General features: G+C 38.9%; 2 protein-coding genes across 5 annotated transcripts; one reads left to right on the top strand and one right to left on the bottom strand.

Moving 5' to 3' along the window:
- Positions 1-342: 342 nt before the first annotated feature.
- On the bottom strand, positions 343-8,567 carry lgi1b (leucine-rich, glioma inactivated 1b). Of its 2 annotated transcripts, XM_020046843.3 has the most exons (9): positions 8,457-8,567; positions 4,986-5,399; positions 4,724-4,795; positions 4,085-4,156; positions 3,917-3,988; positions 2,852-2,923; positions 2,491-2,660; positions 2,100-2,264; positions 343-1,465 (listed from the first exon to the last, which is right to left on the bottom strand). In XM_020046843.3, the coding sequence occupies exons 2-9, from the start codon at positions 5,174-5,176 to the stop codon at positions 645-647; spliced, it is 1,635 nt and encodes a 544-aa protein (XP_019902402.1). In that variant the 5' UTR covers positions 5,177-5,399; positions 8,457-8,567; the 3' UTR covers positions 343-644. The 2 variants fall into 2 exon arrangements, with proteins under 2 accessions (XP_019902402.1, XP_010893926.1); XM_010895624.4 differs by lacking the exon at positions 8,457-8,567 and having other exon boundaries at positions 4,986-5,724.
- fra10ac1 (FRA10A associated CGG repeat 1) lies at positions 7,544-18,283 on the top strand. Of its 3 annotated transcripts, none has more exons than XM_010895627.4 (14): positions 7,544-7,641; positions 8,793-8,866; positions 8,998-9,090; positions 9,186-9,231; positions 9,689-9,765; positions 9,883-9,966; positions 10,050-10,134; positions 10,225-10,270; positions 14,628-14,741; positions 16,162-16,204; positions 16,344-16,477; positions 16,739-16,789; positions 17,930-18,014; positions 18,097-18,283. In XM_010895627.4, the coding sequence occupies exons 1-14, from the start codon at positions 7,612-7,614 to the stop codon at positions 18,137-18,139; spliced, it is 1,005 nt and encodes a 334-aa protein (XP_010893929.1). In that variant the 5' UTR covers positions 7,544-7,611; the 3' UTR covers positions 18,140-18,283. The 3 variants fall into 3 exon arrangements, with proteins under 3 accessions (XP_010893929.1, XP_010893928.1, XP_019902403.1); XM_010895626.4 differs by having other exon boundaries at positions 17,927-18,014; XM_020046844.3 differs by lacking the exon at positions 7,544-7,641 and having other exon boundaries at positions 8,803-8,900; positions 17,927-18,014.
- Positions 18,284-18,417: the final 134 nt, after the last annotated feature.

The raw sequence follows: 18,417 nt of genomic DNA, 5'->3' as shown, positions 1-18,417 counted from the left end.
AAATGCAAATGCTAATGTTTAATGAGAGAAAAATGTAAGATATTTAAGTATTAGTACTGATCACTAAGACTGTAACGTTGATATACTGTTCATGGCTGGCCTTCAGAACTGTCTGCTGGCCTCAGAATTATTTGGGAGACAGAGAACTAGAGATAGAGAATAAGGCGCCAGCCTTGTATCACTGAGAGTCTGATCTGTAGTCAAGTAGTTTGTTTCCTTCCTGTACTAATGATTAGAAATGTAATGACGCGTGTAGAATTATTAGACCGTTTATATACTCTGCTGCGACAGCTTTTTATTTTCTGCATTTCTGCACTGATGATGATGCAGACCAATGGGCACTTTCCCAAAAAAGCTGTGTTTTAATTGATTCGGTTAAAACATTTTCAATTTAACAGAGTCCTTAATCTATAAGCAGTCTGTAGACAAGGTTTGACAGGAATCCATGCTTTGGTTTAATTTCCTTGATAGCGTTTCTAAATGCCAACATTTCAGCAATTGTAGCAAAGTCTCATCCAAGTCCCATCCAAGTCTACCAGTGGTCTCTGGAAAATGTGGAACCTTAACCAAAGCCTGGATTCATATCACACAGGGGCACCAATGTGCCATTGTAATTTGGGTGAACTATCCTTTTGTGTTCATTTTTAGTTATTACTCAGGTCAATCATTAAGTGCTCGTATATCTGAGTTTTTCCTTTAAAGCTGGACGCCAGCAGAAACTCTCTGTTGTCAATGGACACCAAAGAGAATGCCCTTGGTGCCTGGATATTCAGGTCCTGGAAGTGAATAAATTGGCCCCTCTTCATGTCCCACTGATAGACTTGCGTCAGGGAGTAATCGCTGCCGAGGATGGCATACTGCCAGTTGCCGATAGAGACAGGCTGGAACACCATAGAGCCCCGTGAAGGCATTGTCTGTACCTCTTTGAACATAGAGCCATCCCACCTCATCACCTTGGAGTCCCCAATGAAACGCGTTAGGCAGATGAACAGTTCATTCTTCACCTTGAAGTGCTTGACGGAAAAAACATCCTCCATTTCCGGGATGTCTGTGCGCCTGTCGAACTGCTTCAGGCTTTTGCTCCATTGGTAGACGACTGGTCTCTGGGAACTGCTGGCTAGGATAAGATGCGGCTTACCAGATATCTCCAGGTATTCCACGTCCGTGTCACGGTACCAGGGATGGAGCGACTGATGAGAGTAGAATCCATTGCCGTTCCACTTGTACACTGTGGTGGAACCAGCTTTGGAGCTGTCTGCGATCACAAAAAAGGACTCACCGTCTATGAGGAAAGTCTCAATGTCATTAGGTTTCCTGATTTTCAGGATGTCGATGTCCTGGATTTTGATGAATTTGTTGGCAGAGATATCCCGCTTGTAAATGTGAGAGCCACTAAAGAGCTGGGCTACAATGATGAACAGCTGATTATCAATCACCATGGGTTTGCATACCACCGTGGATGTACCTGTTAAACAAGAACCAAAAATAAAGTATTAGAACGTCAAAAGGATATTTTTGAGAAAAAAATTAATGCAACTACAACACGTAAGGATACACAAGTTACACAGACGGGTGACAAATTTAAGGAAAAAACTAAATAAATTGTCTCAGTTAGGTGCTGGGTCACCACGAGCCGCCAGGACAGCTTCAATGTGCCTTGGATTCTACATAGATTCTACAAGTCTCTGGAACTCTAATGGAGAGATGGAACACCATTCTTTCAGAAGATATTCCCTCATTTGATGTTTTGATGATGGTGTCGAAACATGTAACCCCTCGTGCATGGGGCATGGTTAACCTGGAACAGACTCAATAATGAACCCTCTTTCCAAGACACTTAGAACCTTTCCTCTGACTCTTCTGATCCAAAACCGAGGTTAACTGGGTCTGCTCATCATTTTTGCTCTGCTTATCCCACAGAGCATGATTGGATGAACATTTTTCTATTCTATTGTGCAGTACAACTGTATGATAGCGTCTTCATTTGTTATGTCCCTCCACTAATTTATTCATTTCCCAACAGGAAATGTTCTACGCTGTATGCTGCAGTGGTTACGAACCATTTCCACAATGTGACATGAAATACAAATTGCTCTCACTTTGAATGCTGTCATAGGTTCTGAAAACCATTTCAACATGATCCCATTCCAGGAAGCTGCACGTTCCAGTAAAGGGCTGGGCAAACACAACAAACTGATCCATGCCGAAGGTAAATGATTCCACAGAAATGGACTCAAACGTTAGGGGCTGATACGAGGCAAATTCTGCAATAAACATAAAAAACATAATTAACATCACTACCAGAAAATGGTACTGATAATGGTATATATCTTTGATTACTGATTTGTTGTTCTTTGAAGTGTACAATTAAATGGTCTTTATAGTATCGGAATTTACTGGATTGAATTAAGATGGACATAAATGTGAATAGCAAGATGCATCAGTGGTTAAAAAACCAAAAATGTCAAGGTGAAACATTTTATGAATTACCTGCTGTTATGCAATCAAATGACCCGGGTACAAGATCATTAATCAGTTTCCCTTGGAACAATTGGGGTCCACTGCAGTAGATCTGGTCAACCGTTGCATTTGTGCTATGCATCCACTCCACCAGCCATTTTATTTTACAGTCACATTCCAAGTTGTTCCCTCTCAGATCCCTGGTGAAACAGGTTAGCAAAGTATACATCAAATCCTAAATATTCTGAATGCATGAAAAAATTGACTTTTGTAGTAAGGAAATACACAAGTGCGTTTACAAAAGTGAGTATATATGAAGATATTTGGAACATTCTAGATATTGATTTTACCCACATGTCCACTGATTATGTAAAGAAGAAAATCTACTCACACTTTAGCCAAAGCATCCATGCCCTTGAATACATCTTTGGGTAAAGTCTCCAGGTTATTATAGGCCAAACTCCTGATGATAATGGATAAAAATGTGAGTTTTGGACCAAAATGGGGAATACCAAAAAGTGAAGATCTTAGAAACCAATCTATCTGTTTCCCTGTCATTAGGCTGGTCCAGGTAAGTTTAAGGTTACAGAATAGATCATATATTTGTCTTTGTCTTCTAGGTCATATAGTTCTAGGTTATAATTAGATTTTACCCTTACAAAAACAATTTATTAAATACATGATGTCTACTCTGTCCTTATTTTAAGTAGAAAATAGTACATATGCATTCAGAATGTTGGTAAGGGTCAGGTACAGTGCTATACTGGGGCTGGGGGGGCAATAGCCACGCCACACAAATCTACATAGCCCCATTTCAGCCCCCTAAAGCATTTTAGTATTTAAAAAATGAGAACTTCCTTATAACTCTGAAGTCATGAAAATGGACTAGTTCTCCTGCCCCCACCCTGATGTATCGGTCCAGATCCCTCTTAGCCCCAGGAGAGAAAAAAATCCTGGCGCCGTGCCTGGCAAGGGTGTTGGTAAAACTGGAATTATTTTCAGTCAGAGCGGTCACCTAGGTTAGGTATGATACTAGATCCACATTTAGCAACGTGATCTATCAGAGGTCAGGGAGGCTAACCTCTTTAAATATCACTGGAACAGGATTTGCTTCCTATGCAGTTTTGACAATGATGAAGTGGACACCAATGGGAGTCCATTTAGTTGTTTTAGTGGACCTACAGTATGAGCCCATACGGAAATGTAATATATGGCAATATATGTATGTAACTTACATGTCTTATATGAGCATATATGTAGTAAACCTATATTCGGTTTGATCAACACATATGTCCTGTACATATACGTCACATATACATGAATTGGCCGTTTTTATATATGTCAGATTGAAATGTGTAATTAACATGTACAATCATGTATTTTAAAATATATGCTAAGTCTTTTAATGTATATGGCCATGTATATGGAAAATAAAAGACAACATTCTTATACTTACAGGTGTATCAGTGCTTTTAATCCCCGGAATGCATGTGGTGATATTGATGCAATTTTGTTGTTTTCAATAAACCTGTGAATGATGTAATAACACGTTTTGAGATAAAGATAGAAATACTCCTGTAATGGAAATCTGATTATTGCACTTCTATCTGAGTACATAACTTACAGGTACTCTAGATGTGGTAGACCGAGAAACACGTCCTCATCAATTGAGTCGAAGGTGTTGGCAGTGAATAAGCTGTTAAGAAAGTAAGAGTTTGCATTCCATAATTTCCAGCTTGATCAAGCCTCTAACATGACATAGGTGGTCCCAACACAACTTGTTACAGCACAGCCTGAATATTTCCCAGAACCTCTGACTCATTTGGCATCATTAGAGATAAAAGAAACCATGCCAAGATACATGTAGTCCTGAAATGAGAGAATAATGAATAACAGATTTAGGCGATTATGTGCATTAAACTAAGTACGTTATCAGCATTGATATGCTGGGGGTGGGTCCTCGGACAATCAGTCATACACATACATTATTTAAAGTGGTGAACTTAATTTAATAGATGTGTCTGGGTTTACTGTAACCGAGTACCCTAAGAAATGTTCTGTTGTTTTAATTCATCGAGCAATTTTAATGTCAGGGCAGCGTCTAAGAACCCCCACCCCCTGCCCCCAACTGAGTTAGTGTACCATCTGTGTGCTATTACATAATCCTGCTCTTCCTCTGTAGGGGCTGGCAGTGCTTTGTTGATGCACAAGGTAGGTATATTTACCCTAATGTTAGCAGATATGAGAAAATCGTCTAACTCACAGAAGCTGTAAAGCTGGCGTGTGTAAAAAGCTTCCCCGAGTGATTTCGGTGAATCCAGACTTGACAAAAGACCTGAACAGAAACATGGTACACAAGAGGCACATTATAGCAGAACACAGATTCATGATAATTAGCATTTGTTAAATATATATTTGTTCTGGTATTTATTCAATATATCTTCAAATTAGAGAGAACAAACAACAACCACATTATATTTCCATTGCCAATATTTAAATCATATCGTTAAATTCCAGCAACTTACAAGGAAACGACATCTGGTGGGAAGCTGTGTGGTACCGATCTTATATTTTCACACAATGCATTATCTTTGGTGCACGTACAAGATGCGGGGCATCTAGGTTGCTTCACTCTTCTGGTCTCCGCCAAAAGCAGAACGGTGTAAATCCAAAGAAAGACCATGCATCCTTTCAGGGTTTTGTTTGCATATCCCATCCTTTTGGATCTCTCTGGCCACAACCAGTCCGTCGAATATTTCTTAACATGAACCTCAAGTAAAAATCCTAAATTAAAATGTTTCAATGCAAAATATTGAATGTCTGTAGCCTATCTGCGTCGAGTTAAGCAGTGGTGTATGCAGCCTGTATCTCCATGACCAGGCACAAATCCAAAAAAAAAAAAAAACGATTCGTTCTGCAAGGCGCAGAATTTGCAAATGCTGGATAGGGAAGATAAGACAAAGGTCGCCGATCAAATCCGTTGTCTTTCTATAAGTGAAAATGTATCCATAGGCTATACCATGTTTAGGCTGATATAGATTTTTTGTAAAAACTAGGCTAGTTGTATGTGTTTTATTAAGAAGGCATCTATTTGGCTCGAGCTTATAGGAAAAGATGAAAGCGTGAGGTCCTTGGAGACAGCGCGCTGAGAGCAGCACTGGCGCTTATTTTATGAGGGACGCATGCTATTATTTATGCACGCATGAAATCCATGAATGGTTAATGCGGAACGGCCTATTCATTAGGAGTGTAGCTGGAAAAGCACCTGCGTCTCGCTCAAGGATAGGCTTAATATTGCCTATTGGTGCTGCTGCTGAATATAATAATAATAAGAATAGCATAGTAAAAGCCCAACAAAAATAATATAGCCTAATAACAGTATGATGAAAAACCAAATCAAAATCATAACAGCCTTTACAAAATGTACAAAATTACAAAATATATATTTTTTTAAATTAGCCTAGTTGTCATTGGAGTTGGCTATACCAGTTGTCTTACCAGTTACTACATTTCTGTGCTCAGCTCTCAGCGAACCTTGTGAATCAAATTCTGTGTCTGTTAAGTTCAATGGGGGATCAAACCCTTCAAATCTCAATAACAGGGACGTTCTGTTCAAAACTGGAAAAGTTCACCCATACCACCCCACAATCTTCAGAAGAGTTCAATTAGGCCTACAGTATTCAGATGAATAAGAGATCTATTGTTCACATTTGGTATAACAGAAGAACGGAATCTGTGGAAAAAGCCCACAGAAATACAGTCAGGATATCAGATATGATTAAAGGGGACGTTCACCCTTTTGGTATTTTCGCTGTGCTTGTAACTGTCCCCAAAAATGTTTTAATTTTTGTATTTTGAGTATAGTTACAGACAAAATTGATTGACACATTTACTGAATCATCATTGCCATAGACTTCAATAATGCAATGCAAAAATATTTATATTCATGTTATTGTGTCACAACCCTCCAAACCAGCTGATATTAGCTCAGAATGTCATTATTTCATTTACATGCCCAACTCTCTTGTCCAAGAGGTTTCTCTGCCGTTTACAATAAAATATGCTTTAAATGCAATAAATAATAATAATTATCTTCATAATGCATGTAGTCATTGCTAATGTGGCATCTTAATGGGAAAAACACGTTTCTTTTAGGAGAACACCTAAAAGCACATAAACAGACAGTAAGAACATGTGAAATTATAGTTCAGCCTATATATAATTCAGCCTATATAATTATAATTGCTCCTTTCTATTTCCATGGGTTCCTCAGTTAGTGGTTTTGATATTAAAATATATATTAAACTTTGGGATTGGTGTGTATATTTACCTCACTACTTTATGTTTATTGAACTAGGCTCAAAAGCAGAATCAAACATGTCTACCATTAATAATATAGATGGTTTAGATCTCCATCCTACTCTTTGCTTTCACATTTCTATACAGAAACAGAATGAGATTGTACAAGGGCTCATACCATCTCAACTCCTTTTGATGCTCTTCACGATGCTCTACAAAATCTGATAGACACCCCGTATTCAAATTGAAAAAAAATTGTAAAAGGAAAAAGTACAAATTTAAATTGTATTTAGAACTTGCTCAATGAGAAGTAGCATTCTTCACTGCCAATGCAACCGTGTTTTATATTTTTCAACAAACCCCTCAATACGGCCCATCTGCGTTGTTCTGTTTCCCTGTATTACCTTTGAGAGGTGGCTGAAATCTGCATAGTGTACATCAGCGTAGGAAAAAATCCCACCATGCTCTACAGCCCATCATGCTCTATGCTGCATTTGCTTTGCTGGTTTCGGATCGGCCATCAGTACCAATTTTCGGGGACCAGTTATTGCTCGACAGCGCCACTTTTATAATCTGTGGCCAAGAATCCTGTAAGGCATCTTTAAGGGATGAACTCAAGTTTAAGGGCTTGTTTGTCTCTCCAGAGTGAGGAACACTCATCACAAATATGATTTCGTATCTGCTTATATCTTGAGTCTAAAAGTAAAATGGCAAAAAACAAATGCCCCTTTGTCTCTAGTCACAGGTACTTTTAATATGTATTTTATAATAACACCTCCAATCGTTAACGTTCTCACCAACGTCATAAATATGCGACGTTAACAATCTGTTGATGCTTTGCTAGTTGTGAACATGGCAAGAAATATGGACAGTCTCGTAAAGGTAGTTAGCTATATCTCGACTTTATCTTATGTTAGTCACAAGTGACTTGTCTACAGTGTTTTTATACTTCGGTCATTTATTTAATATAGTTAATAATATCTAACAAGCGAATTGTGGCTATTTAGCTACACACTAGTACTGTAGTCTAGACTAGGGTCTTTTCTTAAATGCGTTTTCAATTGCCTCTTCTCTCCGTTCCTCACCACCGTCTGAAAACCCATTGAAAGATAATGTCTAAGGGAAGGGACCTTTTGCTTTTTTATTCGGTGTTGTGACGAGAAGAGAGGAGAGAAATGCCAATAGGGAAAAGGCTACATGCTAACCTCAATAGCAAACAAAGGTAGCTAGGTGCATATTCAGCTACTGCGTAACATTGGCAAAAACGCTAGGTAATTTATGGTAGGAGTAAATATTGTACCAAGTAGCAATCTCCATGATCAACAGCAAGATTCCATAGCTAGCAAAGAAGCTAATTGTACAGTAGCTGTATTTTTCTTCAGGCTAACCGTCTAGCAAGAACTGAGTTAAAGTGAAGTGTATGCTTGTTTTAAATTGTATTCCCCCCCCCCCTCAAATGTTCAAATCCTTGTTGACATTATTTACATTATGACGTGTAGTTAATACTATTATAATGGGTGACAAAACAACATCATCCGAACCAACTGAACTGCAAATCCTGACCACACTGCTGATGTTGATATCACTGTAAAGCATCTTTGGTGTGGCCTGTTGAGATGGCCATTTAATAAAGCTGCCCTTACATTATTCTTCCTCATTTGTTATTATGGGCTTCGTCCAAACCAATGAATACTTACTTATTACTTATTTACTACTTGCTATTTCTGTAGATGTATGCTGTTCTTGGTCGCTAAACAGTAGGTTATATGCTCACTATTTGTAGTAGGTCCTCGTGAAAATTAGCGTAGCCAGGAAACCTGAATGTTCATTGGTCAGCTATGCATCAGCTGATGCAGGATTGCTCTTATCACATGTCAGATTGCAAACCTGTCTATATAAACATCAGAGTTACCCTAAAGGAGCAGAACTTAATGCCAAGACATGCATGTATAGGGCTTTACATACATTATCTAATAAATGGTCAAACTCGTACGTGGTGTTTTCTGTCTGAACTATTATAACACATTTCGCAGGTCCATGGAGGTGGAGGTTATGACTCTGACTTCAGTGATGATGAAGGCCAGGGAGAGACTTCTCAGCTAAAAAGGTTGGGGCCAGATGACCACCATAAACCATTTAAAGTAAAAGCAAAATAATTTGGCTAATTTGAGATAAACACAAATGAATACATAATACCACATGATTTTATATTTTTTATTTTGTTTTTTCCACATGCAGGAAACGTGATGATGAAATTCTAAGGAAGCCATTTCAGAAAGGAAGGCACACAAAGTTGGCTCATAGGGATGTTGCTGCTCATGAATATGACAGGTATAATATCTGTGTCTCCTGACTTGTTAGTTTCCTGACTTGAATTATATTTCCTGTTTCTTCTGGGACTTCATGAGTTTTGTGTCCCCACTCAGGGAAGAAGCCAGAAACAGACGTCACCACCTGATATCAATGAATGCTGTATCCTTTTAAGTTAACAACATAAAGTATTTTCCTTTGTTGCAAATTACAGTGCGTTGCGATTAATACCACAATGCTGTCTTTGTCTTGGGAACTCATGACTCACTGTCTAATATGTCACTGTGTTTATTTTATGAAAATAAGCTCTAAATATCTTTGTCAGTTATTTCCCTGAGAGTCTTATGGCCCTGGAATCTTAGTTTGGTTCTTTTTAAACAGGAAAATGAAATGCCATTTACAAGAAACAACTATGAAATCATAGTGGAGTTATTTTACAACATTATGGTTATTTTTTAAAAGATGTGTGTACTCATTTGGTCAGTGTGGATTAAACCAGTATCATCTAACATAAAAATGCATGGAATGTCACCCAGCCACAATCTTTTGTAGGTGGGGTTTTGTCCAGGGTGCAAAATTAATAAATTAATAAAAAATTCCATAACAATTTTAAATTCAGTATGAGAGACATAAAAAGTTTGTCAGTGACTACATATTGTATTATGGAGGAAAGGTAGAGGATCTCAGACGTTCCACGTAAGTTTAGTTTTTTAGTTTTCAGTGTTGCTTATTTAGTTTTGTTCGTTAAGATACATCTCTGTGCAATATTTAAAAGAAATACTAACACGTGTGTTTGGTCACGTTGAACATAAGGGCCAATGATAAGTCAGACCTGGATGTGGTGCGTGAAAACCATCGTTTCCTGTGGAGGGATGAGGATGAAGAACAAATGACGTGGTTCGTTTCTGTTAAACAAAATACGCTTCATTTGCCGCCTTTGAATGTTTTGTTCTCCAATAGCTGTTACTTTTCAATATCAGGGAGAAAGAACTAGCAAAGAAGTACTATGATAAGCTCTTCAAAGAATACTGTATTGCTGACCTCAGCAGATATAAAGAAAACAAGGTATGTGAAATTCTTTATGTGAAAATATTCATTCATTGTTTTGTAATTGCATTATAATAATTAATAAGGATGTTTGTGTTTTGACTCCAGTTTGGGTTCCGATGGCGCATTGAAAAGGAAGTTGTTTCTGGAAAAGGTGCAGTCATTTTTACATTTCTTGTTTATGATAAAAAAAATTTCTTTAGTTGATTGATTAAACAGTTTAGCAGTTACATGCTTGTACAGGCCCAGTAGTCCACACCTAAACCCTACACACTCAGCCCATGAATTCAGTTTTACATCGTCACGTTATTGTAATTGCAAGTGTAGTTCCCCAGCAATAATGAGGTCTGACCTATAAATGTAGTCTTGTTGATAAAACATGACACTTCACAGCCACTGGCATTAGACACATGACTACAGTTTGCATTGAATTGTGGGTGATATCAACCCTGCAAGTGAGCATAGTTAGTTAGTTAATGTCTGAATTCCACCACTAGATGGCGATAAATGTCAATATTTCTTAGAGGTATCCTCCAGCATTTTCTTCCCTGTAGGAAGTTTACACTCAAAAGAATATATGGATTTATGTGAATAGTTGAGGATGGGTGGAGGATATATAAGCTTAATTTATTTCTGGCTAATCTCTAGGTGAAAAACAACTTGACTGCTTGGAACCAATATGACTGGATGAAACCTACATGACTGTTTGGAACCAACATGACTGGTTGGAACCAACATGACTGGTTGGAACCAACATGACTGGTTGGAACCAATATGACTGGTTGGAACCAATATGACTGGTTAGAACCAAAATGACTGGTTGAAACCAAAATGACTGGTTGAAACCAAAATTACTGGTTGGAACCAACATGACTGGTTGGAACCAATATGACTGGTTGGAACCAAAATGACTGGTTGAAACCAAAATGACTGGTTGAAACCAAAATGACTGGTTGAAACCAAAATGACTGGTTGAAACCAACATGACTGGTTGGAACCATTATGACTGGTTGAAGGAATTGCTATTAAAAGACATATTCAGCTACTTTTTACACCTGCTTTTGGATGATTTAGCAACACACCTGTGTCATTCATCTGAGCTCAGCTGTGATCCTCCCACAGGCAAATTTGCATACTGTCACCTTTGGTAGTCAGACTCGAGGAGGGGCCTCCCATCTAGAAAGAGGTTCATCTTTCACTTGAGGTGTAAATGGAGCATCTTTATTTGGTGCCTTTGTCACAAATCTGATTTACCTGTTAAGGTAATAATTAACTGCTACTAAACGACCAAAATATAAAACCTCTGCAATGAACTGTCACATAGAAGATCAGAATTGGTGTTTTTAACTATGACTAAGCCTAAAAAGACTTTGTTTCCTGGGTTTCAGTTCAAATTATTAGATTTCACCTGGCAAAAGATGGAGGCTAAAATGTAGCCAACCACTGACATTAATTAGTGGGCTTTGTTGGATAATAGATTTTTTCTAAATTGTGCTACCTGCTTAGAACAAAACCCTGTGTTACTGTACTCTGAAATCAGTGTTGACCATTTAGGGTTAACATTATGACTAAATGTCCCGTCCAATTCTTAAAAAAAAAAAAATAATACCTGAAAAATAGTTATTTGCCTAAAGATAATTGACGTAATGCTGTGTTACTTGCGTCCATCCACGAGGGAATGGTTTAAAGATTCCTCGTCTCAAATCACAGCCTTAACTTCCACTGTCTGTCATTGATGCTTCCAAATAAAGCTTGCTCTTCTTTGGATAGTATTTGTACACAAATAGAGTGGCAATTCAATTATCCACTTGTAGGTAATTAAGCAGGTTACCACGTAGGTCAGTATACATCAGCTGTGTGGATGATAGAGTCTAAATACAATAGGTTAATTGTGCTACAAGGTGAGAGCACTGATATACTTTAAGTAATATACTAAACTAAATTATGTATTGTTTCCACTCTGAGAAAGCTGTATTAGCCAATATGCTGTACCAGATTAAATCAGTTTAGCTAATCCCTCCCTGAATGTTCATTCACTGCAGTTCTGTAGAAGACACACATGATTTCAAAAGACTGACTCAAACCAAAATTCTGAGGTGGTCTGTGTTGTCATTTACTTCTCGATGGGATACGATGACCAATCTGTGACCTGAAATCAAATTAGGTCAGAGGCCAGTCGTGTTCTTTGTCTGACTCATGTCCATGTTGTAGCAGATTGATACTCTTCATATTATCTTTGTCACAGGTAACGTTGCTTTAGGTGAGGTCAACTAACGCTATTAGTTTCAATCTAACCATTTGTAATAATGCGTAATAAACGTTAGTTAACTGGCTAAACAGGAAGAGATTCACCTATTTTTATATCATAGAGTGTTTTCATATACTTCATAAGCTTTATAAGTATTTTGCATTCTGTTGCTTGGTGAAATGAGCCTTTACCCACCCTCTCGTCTTCTCTTGGAATAAGGATTGTCTCTTTTCAGCCGTATGCCTGCCTTTTCTCTGATGGATGCAGAGTAATATGGCCCCTGGCCATCTAACCATCTCTCTGAGCCTTAGCATGTGGTTAACATGCCATCTGTCTTCCTACCTCTTCTGAATCAAACACGTGGGCTTAGCTAATACCATCTAGTCTATCGGTCCCTATTGGCAGTCGTCTGTCTGCCGATGTTAGCATGTGGCAGTGTTCACTACTTGACACATACACTACCATTCAGAAGTTTGGGGTCACTTAGAAATTTCCTTGTTTTCCATGAAAACGTACATGAAATCAGAAGAGGAAATATTGTCATTGTCAAGGTTTGAAACAATGATTTTCAATTGCAACTTTGCTTTCATGAAAGAATCCTCAATTTGCAGCAATTACAGCCTTGCAGGTCTTTGGCATTCTAGTTGTCAATTTGCCTGAAGAGATTTGACCCCGTGCTTCCTGAAGCACCTCCCACAAGTTGGATTGGCTTGATGGGCACTTCTGATGGACCATACAGTCAAGCTGCTCCCACAACAGCTAAGTAGGGATTGAGGTCCGATGACTTTGCTGGCCACTCCATTATAGACAGAATACCAGCTGACTGCTTCTTCCCTACTAGTTCTTGCATAGTTTAGAGCTGTGCTTTGGGCCATTGTCCTGTTGTAGTAGGAAATTGGCTCTGATTTGTACAAATCTCCCACTTTACCACCACCAAAGCACCCTCAGACCATCACAATGTCTCCACCATGCTTGACAGATGACGTCAAGCACTCCAGTATCTTTTCATTTGGTCTGTGTCTCACAAATGTTACGAACACCTCAAACTTAGATTCGTCTGTCCATAACAATTGTTCCTATCTTCCTCTGTCCAGTGTCTGTTCTTTTGTCTATCTTAATTTTTTCTTCTTATTGGCCAACTAACAATGTCTGTATTTTTGATCAATCTGGTGTTATTACAAGGCCAAAAAATTTTATTTAAAAAGAAAAAGGAAATTTGAAGTGACACCAAACCTTTGAATAGTAAACTCTGCAGCGTGTCCAAACTCTGCAGCGTGTCCAAACTCTGCAGCGTGTCCAAACTCTGCAGCGTGTCCAAACTCTGCAGCGTGTCCAAACTCTGCAGCGTGTCCAAACTCTGCAGCGTGTCCAAACTCTGCAGCGTGTCCAAACTTGATAGGAGTGTCCTAACTTCCAACATCATAGAAAATGCACTCTCCTCTGGCAGGTTTTAATTAGCCTGCCAGTTCACCTCATGGCGTGTAGCCATCTCCAGCAGCCTGAAGTCACATTGATATTCTCTTTCTAGACCCCCGGCTGATTTTCCTAATCCGTTGGTAGGAATAATCCCAGCTGTCGGCACTAGAGAGAATGCTCTGCTTTTGGCAGATAAGGGGTCAGCTAGCCTGCACGTGAACAAGGCAGATTGTGGCATGTTGCCACCTGCAGTAGCCTGGGTCAGATGAGGCCCCCTGAAAAGCAGGGTGACTAAAGAAAGAAAGACCTGGTCTGACGCTCATGAGTCCACGCGGCTAATGACGCACTATTCTTCCTGGGCAATCTGGAGGATCGATCGTTAGGCCTAGTTGTTGGTGGCTGGCCGGGGGGAAGTCCAGGCCATTGGCCACCCCTGTCCTTCCTGTTTCCTGCAGCAGAAGGAACCACGGTCGGAAACCCACACCCTTCGAAGGACGGGCGGTGTATTCTTTCTTCTCTCACAGTGTCGGCTGACTTGGCTTGATTAGGAGTGAATAATGTGAAGATAAGCTGTATAGGGGAACCCACCATGTTTGGGTTTCACACAGGAAACAACAGCATTGTATTCAGACAGTGTCAAAATAGATAAAATAATAAAATAACATTTGGTTCAAAAAAATGTAATGTTCCGTCTGATCCTTCAACGAAGCATGCAGAATGTAGGGGCAGTTGTAAGAGTACATTGTTTTGATTAAGTTAAGTGCTGTATCTATCTATGACGCTAAGCTGTATTTTAAGGCGATGCAGTTGAATGCTGTCCCTATTGTATTGACCCTGTGTTTTGCAGGCCAGTTTGTGTGTGGGAACAAGCGTTGTGAGGTGGAGGAGGGCCTGAAGAGCTGGGAGGTGAACTTTGCCTATGTGGAGCAGGGAGAGAAGAGAAATGCGCTGGTCAAACTCAGTAAGATACTGCTCAGTTGTTTACAGGCTGTTTTAATCCATGGCAGGTCTTTTAGTCCTCGCTCTTGTATCATGGTGAAGCTAATTGCATTAGTCAAACCTGAAGTACATCTCAATTTTCTCATTGTTATCCATGATTAAACACAGATATGCAAAGTATACTTAAAGTTACTTAGAGTGGCTCAATAGTATTCACCCCCTTGTACCTTTTCACATGTTATTGTTACAAAAGGAAATCAGAATGGAGTTAATAAGGAATTGTGGTCACTGGTCAATAAAGTCCATAAAGTGAAATATAAAATCTACAAATTGTTCTAAATTAATTACAAATACAAAACAGAACATAGTTAATTGCAGAAGTATTCACCTCCTTTAGGCAAAATGTAGTACCTTGGCAGCACTTACAGCCATGAGTCTATTTGGATTTCTACCAGCTTTGTACATCCAGACAGACATTTTTGTCCACTCTTATTTGCAAAACTGCTCAAGCACCGTCAAGTTGTTTGGGGGACCTTTGGTCAACAGCAATTTTGTACCTTTTTGTATCTTTTTGTAGCTTTGGCTTTACATTTGGAGTCATTGTTCTACTGGATCAGTTTCTCTGTACTTTACTGCATCCATTCTGCCCTCAATCTTCACGAGGCCCTGATGCAGAGAAGGATCCCAATAGCATGATGCTGCCATCACCAGGCTTCACAATAGAGGATTGTGTCTGGTGTTTAATTTGCGCCAAAGGTAGCGCTTCTCAATGAGTCCTATAATCTTCTTTCACTTCGTTTCAGAGTATCCTACATGTCTTCTGACAAATTAGCTGAGATTTTATGTACTTATTTTTTTTGACAATCGATTTATTTTTGCCACTCCCAAGAAGGCCACTTTTTGGTTATTGCAGTATGAACAGTGTCCCAGCTCATTCGTACAAGACTGGAACTCTTTTAGAGTTGACACGGGCCTCTTGGTGGCCTCCCTTAAAGTGCCCCTTTCTTCCGGCTACTCAGTTTTTGAGGCCTGTTGTAGACAGATTCACAGTAGTTGTTGTGCAATATTCTCTCCAGTTCTTAATAAAGGACTTTACTGTGATCTTAGATATATTCTACCCTGGATTGGTGCTTTGGAAAAACGTTATTCTGCATTAAATGTTCCTTTGTCTTCATGGGGTGAATACTTCATATTTTTCATTAATTTGGAACAATTTGAAGATTCTATTTTTCACTTTGACATTAAGGACTTTTTTGTATTGATCTGTGGAAAAAACTCTCTTGATTTAAATCCATTTTGATTTCATGTAGTAACACTATGAAAATGTGGAAAAATCGAAGGGGGTGAATACTTTTGAGAGCCACTGTATTGATGTCATGATGATTTCCGCTATTGTTTATCCACAATGGTTTGCTAAACTAACAGAAGTTTTGTATTTCTAGGACTCTGCCCTGAGTGCTCCTTCAAACTCAACTGTCATCATAAGTATGTTTACTCCAGTTGTTTTCATGTTAGTTTATCATAATTTATTAAGTACTAATAGGTCTGTAGCCCATTTATCCACTATAAAAATGTCTCAATGTTTGACGATTGGAAGAAATTAAACAAATATTTTTTTTTCCAGGAGAAAAGAGGTCCTCGCCATAAAGAAAATACGGAAGTCGACGGAGGCTAATCAAGTTGAGCCACAGTCTAAAAGATCCAAAAGGGGCTCCAAGAAAAACAAACGCAATGACAGACATAAGAGGCGGAAAACAGGCAAGACTTCAACACACACAGATCTATTGATGTATTCATGGTGGAATAAAACATAGATCTATTAACATCCAATACATTTTTTTATAGACCTAATACAATGCCATAATATAAGGTAAAAGCTGACCATTTTGTATTGAATCTCTTCTGGGTTTGGCTTGTTTATTAACTCTTCAACAGCTGTTTTCTTTTGATTGTGTCTTGTTGTCAGCGGGGCATAGATGGTTGTCTGAACTGAACTAACTTCTCATTCTCACTGTGCAGACCAGTCCTCCTCCAGTTACTCAGAAGACGACTCCCAGGAGTCAGAGAAAGGTACACTTCATTATCATTCCCCACCTTCCTAACAAGTCGAGCTTTATTTTCTTACACTCTCAGGAATGGACAGTTTATAATGTCCAAATAAATAACATCCCCTTTAAAAACCCATGGGCAAGCTTGTTTCTATAGCCTTATGGATGTAATCTTTGCATTGAGTTAGACAACATTCATGTTCTTGGTGGGTTGGCACGGTTCACTCTGTCAGTGGTACTTGAAGTACCAATAGTTCTACCATCTTCTACCATTGTGGTCTTGATCAAGGCACCAAGTACAATAATAATAATAATGTTAAGATTCTGTTTAAAACATCCATCACCCATCTATCTGGAAAGCTGCAGGCATGTTATCCAACACTGAATCGCACCATTGCTTTTCTAGGTATTGTACTTTGATTATTAGGCTAAAATGGGGTTGGAATGGGGTTCAGGTCAGGGCTTTTTTGATAGGTGTTAGGCCACAGCCATAAATGTGTCTTTATTAAATTATTTCCAAATGCTATAAGGTAGATTACTTAAATTGGCAAAGGCATAAGGTAGGCAAGGTAGCCAGAGATGTTTATCCACCAACTTTAATCAGGACCAGATACGTAATTTATTTATGCTCAACATAGTTGCAACATAGTGGCGAGTTATGCCATTATAATACGTTTTAGTGGAAACAGCGATGAAATTGATGTCTTGTTTAGGCAGAAAAGGGTCAGAGGAGAGGCACAGCTGTTGTTCTTGTAGATATTTCAATTTCCTACTTGGGACAACGCAGACCCTGTTCTAACGTAGCATTACTAACATGCTGTTACGTCTCCGTTCACACACAAACGGCATGCCGCTGTTGAAAGCGTCAGCGTTCCATTTAACGGCATGATTCAAGTGGCGAGTAAACACGATTCACCACATGAATGCGTAGGCTACTCTACATGGTTATATTGAGTAAAGCTAATGTGAAGCACTCTCGACCACTCCAGCACAAGTCAAATGCCAAGTAAAGCTACCCATATACTTTTGGAAATGAACGTGACAGCTCCCGCTCAAGTCAAGCACTAACTATGGTTATGTGTGTGTGTGTGTGTATATATATATATATATATATATATATATATATATTGGATATGTAAATGTCTCTGGTGACCCACAGCAGAAGGAGAACCCAATGATGATGCCAAGGGTCTGTCGGAGGCAGACCACTGGAAAGGCCCCGCCCCAACCATGGAAGAGAAGTCGCGGTAAGCTCAACAAGCTAGCTCACCCTTCCCAGTCCCTGTTCAGGCTAATTTTACTTTGATTTGACTACTTTTTGTCTTTCAGGGAGGAGGAATTCGATGAGTACTTTGAGGACATGTTTCTTTAAACACCCTGTACTGGGATTTCTGCTGGCAAGACTACACATGGTCGGATATTGATTTGATACATTTTTGTATTGGACATTGTCCTGGTTGAAAGTTGGAGTTTGTCTGATGCTAAATAAATTTGCTGTTGTTTTTTTTTTTTTTAACCTGAGCGTCTTATTCAGCCTCTGACATTTGATTATTACTTTAATAAAGAGTTGAATATGCATTGTGTTAAGAAAACTACCACCAAGAACGCGAAATAAAGTTAAGTCTAGTAAAAAAATTTGAGGAAAAACAT

Source organism: Esox lucius, chromosome 5 (genome assembly GCF_011004845.1).
Source record: "Esox lucius isolate fEsoLuc1 chromosome 5, fEsoLuc1.pri, whole genome shotgun sequence".
In the NCBI taxonomy this organism is placed as follows: Eukaryota; Metazoa; Chordata; class Actinopteri; order Esociformes; family Esocidae; genus Esox; species Esox lucius.
The sequence above is the reverse complement of the archived record's forward strand: the minus strand, read 5'-3'. Positions and strand labels throughout refer to the sequence as shown.

Excerpts from the sequence above, each read along its gene's own strand:
- lgi1b (XM_020046843.3), bottom strand. The coding sequence starts at position 5,176 with ATGGGATATGCAAACAAAACCCTGAAAGGATGCATGGTCTTTCTTTGG. Across the intron at positions 4,796-4,985 it reads CCACCAGATGTCGTTTCCTT|GTCTTTTGTCAAGTCTGGAT; the intron begins GTAAGTTGCTGG and ends GTTTCTGTTCAG. Across the intron at positions 1,466-2,099 it reads AACCTATGACAGCATTCAAA|GTACATCCACGGTGGTATGC; the intron begins GTGAGAGCAATT and ends CTTGTTTAACAG.
- fra10ac1 (XM_010895626.4), top strand. The coding sequence starts at position 7,612 with ATGGCAAGAAATATGGACAGTCTCGTAAAG. Across the intron at positions 9,232-9,688 it reads ACCTGATATCAATGAATGCT|TATGAGAGACATAAAAAGTT; the intron begins GTATCCTTTTAA and ends TTTTAAATTCAG. Across the intron at positions 16,790-17,926 it reads CTCCCAGGAGTCAGAGAAAG|CAGAAGGAGAACCCAATGAT; the intron begins GTACACTTCATT and ends GGTGACCCACAG.